Genomic DNA, 7957 nt, shown 5'->3' with positions numbered 1-7957 from the left:
CTTAATCAACATTTTTCCACTCAGCAAGTCACTCCAAATGACAGATGACTGATAAAGCGCTCACCATCAAAAAAAATTTTGAGAGAGACCAGAGTAGAGGAGAAAACAAACACCTTTTATCGGTTAACTTCATTGGATCAACAACAACAACAAACACTCGTAACGGTGTTACAACTCTGAAGGCTTCTTCATCGCTCTTCATCATCACAAAATGAAATTTCAATTCTTGTCGATTGTCATTGCTGTTGTGATGGTTGTGGTTCTGGTGGTCGTAGACTCGACCGTACTCGCCGGAAAGACCAAAGACAACAACAAACTTTCAGCTCAATTGGATGCCCAATTTGAACAAATACTCAAATCTGACATTACAAAGCTTTCCTATGCTGATCAACAAAAAGCACTTCAAGAACATGTCAAACAAATTAACAAGTTGACGAAAAATCAAAAAGACCTTCATCTCGCTTGGCAATCATTGGATCGTTTGGAACAAAAGATTAAAAAAGAATATGTCGAAAATAACAGACAGGTTATTGTGGCTCAAGCAAAGGTCACTAAAGCTTGTAAACTTGTTGAATATTACAAAATTTTACTCAAGAGATTACAAATGGAAATTCTCAAGATCAGACTCTCCTCTTCAAAGAAGACTAAATTGACAAGATATTACACTAAATTGATTAAAAAGTACAAGATGGAAATGGAGAAGGCCTATGAAATTTATCAGTCATCTGTCAAAGTCTCAAAACAAGTCTATGAAGAATATGTCGTTGTGGCCAAGAAACTCTCAAAACAAATTGAAAACATTAGACTTCAAATTTCAATTATTGAACTCATGAAACAAAAAGTATACTCCACCCAAAGCTTAGAAGTTGAACTCTCTTCCATGATTGAAGAATGGGAACAAATTATTCATCAAGAAGAAGTGACTCATATTCATGAACAAGAAAAATGTCAATGTGCCATTGAATATAATCCTGTGTGTGGTGTGAATGGTCTCACTTACAACTCGGCTTGTACTGCAAGATGTGCCAATGTGGATATTCATTATCATGGAGCTTGTAAATGTCTTCCTCAAGAAGTGATTATCATGAAGGAGAGTACGAGTTCAATCTCTCAGAGCACTGCTTCTATTTAAATGACATTTATCTTTGACAGCATGCTGGAGGTGTGAAGACATGAAAACAAATAAAGAACAATAAACAACCTTAAGTCGAGTTTGAAAAGCTCCATATGACAATACAAATTAGCACAACCACACAATGATCACTCACCATGTGATTGATTCCTAAGGATTAATCCTAAGGATCACGAAAATAAGAATCATGGTTTTGATTCAACAAAAAATGGGTCAATACCTATTTGGATCCCTATCGGATCGAGTGTTGAAGGAAGTGGAAGAAAAACAAAAACAAGCCTTGATTCAACAGCAATTAATAAAATTAAAAAGTATGAAACGAAGGAGAGATTATGAAATTGCCACAAGGCTGGCTACTACGAGGGATAGGGTTTGGTGGTTGGGAGGTAAATAATTCCGATGTATGGTTTTGGTACATTCATCAGATGAAAATTCAATAATAATATGAATATTCCAATAATGATAATATTTTAAATTGAAAATATTAATTTTAAATATGAATTGAAATATTTGTGAAATCTTCACATTTTTTGCATTTGATTTTGGAATCATGATCACCATCATTTCTCAATATTGTTGTTGGTTCAGGATTTTATACCGTCATGGGAGGTGTTTCTTTTGCGAGAATGTTATATCTGAGAAGATTTGATCCATTACCACTCAATTATTTACCATACATAATAGTTCCGTTTTGGATGACCTATTTAGGTGAGTTCTTTTGTGTCATTTTCCAAATTTTCTTATTATTATTTCAATAGTGGATTTTGCATATGGAACTAAGGCCAATCGAATTGACAGAGAAGCACGTAAAATTCTCACACAAGAACAAGGTCATTGGTTTAATGAACCAATAGAGATTCCCGAGTTACTTAAACCACACTATCACCGAATATTTGAGGAGAATAATCGAAAATTAATTTCAGAAGGAAAGGTATGTGATTTTAATATAAGTTTTGTCTTGTGACATTTCTGATTGTGAAATCAGGAGCCTGAAAAGCATTGGGCAAAATAATAAACTCTGTCATTAAAATAAATCATTAAGGATGGAACCGATTCTTATCAGCATCTATTAATTCAAGCAGACTATTAATATATGTTTGACATTCGATTTGGTTTTTAAGTGTCAAAGTACTAATGAGTCCCAATGAAGACTGGCTTTTTGGATTTTCCCACCTCAAAGAAAAAACAGAACATATCGATTTTAAGCTTGGTAAAGATTTTGAACACGTTAAGGGAAACTGCAAGAAGCAAGAAACAGTCAGGAGGAATTCGAATCCATTGAAGAGACTGTAATGAAGAATCAAAATCCATTTTCTTTTATCAAGGGGGGTTGTCGCAGCATTTCAGATTGAAACTGAAGTTGTGAAGTATTACAAAATCACACCTAAATACCTAGGGTTTTCAATCAAGTTCAACGGTAATGATGACAAAGAAAATCAGATTTATTAAGATGTTCAATCAAAGGCTATGAAAAATAGCTATATTGGTCAATTGTCATGATACATGTAACAGGTTTTGCATTCTATATCGTCAGTGTATGAGTAATATGGAATAAATACCACAACTCGAGTCGTAGAATACAAAGAATTACTTTACTTGTTCATCATCTTGTTACGTTTTGCCAAGATTTGTGACATCATGTCACCACCACCACCGCCTCCAGCACCACTGCTACTTGTAGAAGCACTTCCACCACCACTCATCTCACTTTTAGATGGCAATTTTGGTGCGTCATTTGGTGGAGGAACTTTTCTCAATGCCTTACCAGCTCGAATGGATGCCAACAAATCACCACGACCACCACCAGTTGGATCTTCAGGAATTTCCACATTCTGTGGTGGAGGAGGAGGTGTGGACACCATTTTCATTGGTGGAGGAGGAACACCAGCACCACTTGGAGGTGGAGGAGGAACACCACTGGATGAAGATGATGGTGGTGGAGGAGGTGTGGACTTGGGTGGAGGTGGCACACCACTCGATGAGGATGGTGGAGGTGGAGGTGGCATGTTATTCTGTGGTGGAGGTGGTGGAGGAGAAGAATTGTGACCATAATCAACAACAACAACATGGGTGGATGATAATGGTGGTGGAGGAGGAACATTAATGCTACTATTGGATCGATTATAGAATGAAGAAGTCGATTGTGAAGATGGAGGAGGTGTCGCAGGTGTTGATGTTGTTGTGGAAAGACTGGATGGCACTTCCAAATTCACAGGTGTTCCTAAACGAGCAGTCGAAGCAGAACGAATAAAGGAAGAACCAGTCTCATTTGCTCTTGAACTGTAAAAACTGTTGTTGGTGTTTGGCATGGTGACTGGAGTGGTGGAAGTATTTGGACTCGATTGTGAATAATTATTCTCATTGCCACTAATGGAAATACCAATATTACTACAGGAATTCAAATTAATATCTCCATGACTCATTTTCAAGTCCTTGGTGTGAGTACTTGTTGTCACTTCGACGGTTCTCTTTTTCAAACCAGTTCTCATTGTGGGTTTCACAGCATGCATTTTAGTCAACTCTTCACGACCAGTCAAGGAACGAGCAGATTTTAAACGATCGTAAATGATGGTCATTTCTGAACCAATACGATTGATTTCTTGAGCTTCTAATTCGATGAGTGTTTCTAATTCACGACTTGATGATTCTACATAAAAGACAACATTCTGAATGTTTGTAGTAATGTTTGTGGTGGTTGGATGGTGAGATGAAAGCAATCGAGGACAAGAGAGAGAGCACGTGTGTAGGTGTGTGTGAATTCAGAGTTGTTATGATGGTTGTTATGGTTTTGTTGGAATGAGAAGGAGCATGATGATTAGAACATGATCATTACGATGATGATTCGAAGAGTTTGAATTCATCATCATTGAAATATAGGACATAGAAAAAACCCATCATCAGCAAAAAAACACCATCATCAAAAGAGGAAATCAGAAGATTTTGAAAATCATCAACAACAACAACAACAATACGGAAAGATTCCAACACAATACATGAATCCAATGGTTTGAATCAAACATCATCATTCTTTCCTATTATTCCTATTATTCATATCAACCACTTACAGTCAATACAGCAGCCAAATATTGTTGAGTCTTTTCAAAGGTTGAGGCTTTATCGGCATTTTGATAATTGTAGGCACACCAATTGATGATGCCTCCAATTTTCTGTTCGGTTTCTTGGAGTTTTGCGATTTCTTCTGGAGTTTTGGTCAACTGTTCGATCAAGTGTTGATTCAGTTGGGACATTTTTTTTTGAGTGTTTTTTTTCACCTGTCACTTGTTGTTGAGGAGTGTGACCTGTCAAAAGGAATAATCGCATTTACATTCTAAACAAGCCTTATTTAAGATCATTTTCGATCATCATTGTTTTCATCTCCTTTATTATAGAGCAGTGGTATCATTTATTTTTTTTTGAAGAGTAGATATTCAATCCGTATATTCAACAACAAAACTTTTATTCAATAGACTCTTGAACACAAAACGCTTAGAAGGTTATTCATTGCATTCTTATATTTTATTCTAACTTTCATCTTTGTATGTTCCTCACCTTGCTTCAATTCCATGTGTTTATGAAAATAAATTTCCTTTAACAACAAGAAATAGTTTCAAAACATGTTGAGAAGTTTAAAGGGTTTCAATGGTTCCGAGATACTGCACATAGTTATGGTCTCAATCCTTCTCATCATGATCCACAATGCACCTTTCTAATTTCAACTCCAAACTTGGCAAAAAAGGAACATAAACAACGACAAAAAAAACGAGAAGAAAGAGGAGGCGAAATATTTCAACCTCTTTTTCGCACGCAGGAACACATCCTCCTCATCCTCCTCCTCATTCAGTAGCGGTGGTTGTAACCCTCGCGTATATACGCGCATCCTTCTTCTTCGGAGAGAGATGCACCAACAGAAAGACTCTCTTTCAACAATAGCAGCAACAACCTTTGCACATTCTCCAACGCGCTCGGAACCAGGAGAAACGATCATTGCAATGGGTGAAGAGGATGATACCACTTCTCTTCCACTTGGAGTTTTGTATTCTTCTACGGCCATAGGAACCAACAAACATGAAAGACGAATGAATCAGGACCATCCTGTGGATGACCCGAAACAACAACAACGATCTTCCTCTTCTTCTTGCGAATCTCTGGTTAGTTGTAGTAGTATCAATGCCAAGTCGGATAAAAAACATTATTCGTGGCTTTGGAAACTCATGAAATGGCCACCGCAATGTATTACAATCATGAACGTGGTTTTGATGTTATTTATTTTGCAAGGATTGTTTGGATTGTTTTCTTGTAAGTAGGATTCAACATAGTGAGATAGTGGAAAATCCGTGGGCTGATTTTCAAATAATAATTTCATGTTAATCCAAAATCCTGTTATTATTTCAGCATTTATTTTGCTCTACACAACAGGAGATAATATTGTGCAAAGGTCAATCGCCAAACAAAAGCTTCAAATGAATCTAGTTATGGATTACGAACTGAGTGACTTGATCAAAACGACGTCGTTGGCAATTAATCATGTTTTATATCAATCCCTTGATGTTAATGTAAATGATAATCTAGGTTGGCTAAAACTTTTCGATAACTTGAAAAGGGTCTATCAGTACAAATTACCAATTCAAATGTCATATTTTGGAAGATTTGATCAGAGCATGGTTGGATTAGAACTGACCTATGTGAGAATTTTTCACAAATCTCAAAATGCAGTCAATTTAACTAGACCTGTCACTGACTATCATGTCATTAATGATATAGATAATATTTTAGCTCCATCCAATATTATGGCCAGTTATTATTCCAGTGTTGATATGACAGCAAGACCTTGGTATAAACCTTTTGTGAATACAACCAACCCAAAAATTTTGTGGAGCCCGTTTTTCTACTCCGCTCTTTCGCTCTATCCGTCCATTGCAGCCTGCATACCTATTTATATTAATAGCACTATTTCAAGTTTAAATGCAAATTATTCCAGCACTGCTATATATCCTAGCTCTACCGCTCCTAGGATACCCAGCCATTTATTTGGAGTAATTGGAATTCAACTGAATGTGAAAAATATCTCTGACACTTTAACTAAATCAGCCATTCGAGCAGGTGTGGCTGCTTCATTTATTATTAATTCACAAGGACAAATGGTTGCTGCTACCAAATTTTTAGGATATCCTTCATTACAGAACGAATCAGATATTATTATGAACGCACTTGTCAATGAAACAATTTCGAGAGGATTTTTGCAACAAATTACTGCTTGGAAAAACGCACCTTCCAATCAACAGCTACAAGGATTGGCAATCAAGGAAGCAGGAAGTTTTTCTTTTCAAACAGGACAAACACCTACTCTAGATATTGTGTTATTTACAATCACTGATCAATATGGACTTAATTGGGGCTCTGTTATTGCAGTACCTCAACGATTGTTTGTTGAAGAAGTGCTTCAAAGTAGTATTTCGTCCGTTGTCATATTTGCGGTTGTTTTATTCCTTGGTTTAATTATTATAATTTCAGTTGTTCAATTCATTCAACTCTCTTTGAGGGGAATCAAGCATCAAATGAAGGAATTAGTGGCTGGGAATTTTAGTTCCGTTCGGCTTGACAAAAGAGTTTCGATGGGATTTAGCGTATTATATGACATTCGTCAAATGCAACAAAGTTTAAATAGCATGCGTGTAGGTCTAAGCATTTTCTCTAAATATGTGCCAGATGTCATCGCCAAGAAGTTCGCCGGAGAAGCAATGATTTCAAGAAACATGTCCATACTGGTCATGGACCTGTATGGATTTACTCTTCTTGCTGAAAAAACAGATCGAGTGAGCTTTATTTCACTGAGCACCGATCTCTTCTCAGAAATTTATGAGATCGTTGAAAATCACAAAGGATCAATTGATAAGTATGCCGGTAATAGAATAGTAGCATATTGGAATGGACCAAAAACTAGTGTGAAAGATCATGAGATACTGGCATGCAATGCTGCCGTTCAAATTGTACAATGTCTCGCCAAGTTAAATTCGAGGTGGAGGAAAATTAATTATCCATGCATCAACTTTGGCTTGTCTATAAATAGTGGAAATTTTCTCGCTGGAAATATTGGCACGAATTCGAGAATTAACTTTACAGTAAGTAATGTGCAAAACGGGTTATTTTTGGAATTAATGTCTTACTCATTAAAGGTTCTTGGAGATGATGCAAATGTTGCCTCTGGTATTACCAAGCTGAACAGAAAATTTGGAACACAAGTTTTAATTGGACACAACACCTTTGAAAAAGTCAAAGATCAATTTGTTTGCTATTTTGTAGACCATGTTACACTCACAGGAAAGAGTCATCCAGTTCGAATTTATACCATGGAATCCACTGTTAAAGAAGCTACCGAAAATCAACTCAAAATTCGCCAATGTTCAATGGAAATTGAACAGTGTTTCTGCACATCTGACTTTTCGCGAATTTTGCGAGTGTGTGACACTTTGGAAAAACATGTATCTCCAAACATGACAGGTGTTATTGAATATTGGAAGGCAAACGCATCCTCTTTTCTCCTCAATTCTACCCCTCCTTCAGCTAATGACTCTGAAGTGTTGCATCAAGATGTTTCCCAGAAATAGGAAGGCTCACAATAAGTCTGGCATTACATATATTCAATGGTACTAATTATTGTTCATTGATTTAAGGCCGAATTACTGTTTCTTGAAAGATGAAAGGGCAATATCCAGTTGTGACAAGAAGGATCTCAGATGTTGAAACCTTAGATGAGAGCAGATTGTCATCCTATATTGTCCTGTTCAACAACATTCAGAAAGATCGCATGGATGAACCTTTCGCTAT

At 36.6% G+C, this 7957-nt stretch overlaps 4 protein-coding genes across 4 annotated transcripts; 3 read left to right on the top strand and 1 right to left on the bottom strand.

The window, feature by feature from the left end:
* Positions 1-211: 211 nt before the first annotated feature.
* Positions 212-1132, top strand: FDP41_012760 (uncharacterized protein; the record flags this gene model as incomplete). Its single annotated transcript, XM_044703315.1, has 1 exon — positions 212-1132. One exon carries the CDS (start codon positions 212-214, stop codon positions 1130-1132), a length of 921 nt encoding a protein of 306 aa, XP_044565685.1.
* Positions 1133-1340: 208 nt separating this feature from the next.
* Positions 1341-2144, top strand: FDP41_012759 (uncharacterized protein; the record flags this gene model as incomplete). Its single annotated transcript, XM_044703313.1, has 4 exons — positions 1341-1518; positions 1721-1840; positions 1891-2063; positions 2118-2144. The coding sequence occupies 4 exons, from the start codon at positions 1341-1343 to the stop codon at positions 2142-2144; spliced, it is 498 nt and encodes a 165-aa protein (XP_044565684.1).
* A 580-nt stretch (positions 2145-2724) lies between these two features.
* On the bottom strand, positions 2725-4380 carry FDP41_012758 (uncharacterized protein; the record flags this gene model as incomplete). The annotated part of the gene is made up of 2 exons (XM_044703312.1): positions 2725-3798; positions 4198-4380. The coding sequence occupies 2 exons, from the start codon at positions 4378-4380 to the stop codon at positions 2725-2727; spliced, it is 1257 nt and encodes a 418-aa protein (XP_044565683.1).
* A 648-nt stretch (positions 4381-5028) lies between these two features.
* FDP41_012757 (uncharacterized protein) lies at positions 5029-7737 on the top strand (the record flags this gene model as incomplete). Its single annotated transcript, XM_044703311.1, has 3 exons — positions 5029-5428; positions 5525-7251; positions 7306-7737. 3 exons carry the CDS (start codon positions 5029-5031, stop codon positions 7735-7737), a joined length of 2559 nt encoding a protein of 852 aa, XP_044565682.1.
* Positions 7738-7957: the final 220 nt, after the last annotated feature.

Source organism: Naegleria fowleri (assembly GCF_008403515.1).
Source record: "Naegleria fowleri strain ATCC 30894 chromosome Unknown tig16, whole genome shotgun sequence".
Lineage (NCBI taxonomy): Eukaryota > Heterolobosea > Eutetramitea > Acrasida > Naegleriidae > Naegleria > Naegleria fowleri.
Note: the sequence above shows the minus strand (reverse complement) of the source record. Positions and strands in the feature narration are given on the sequence as shown.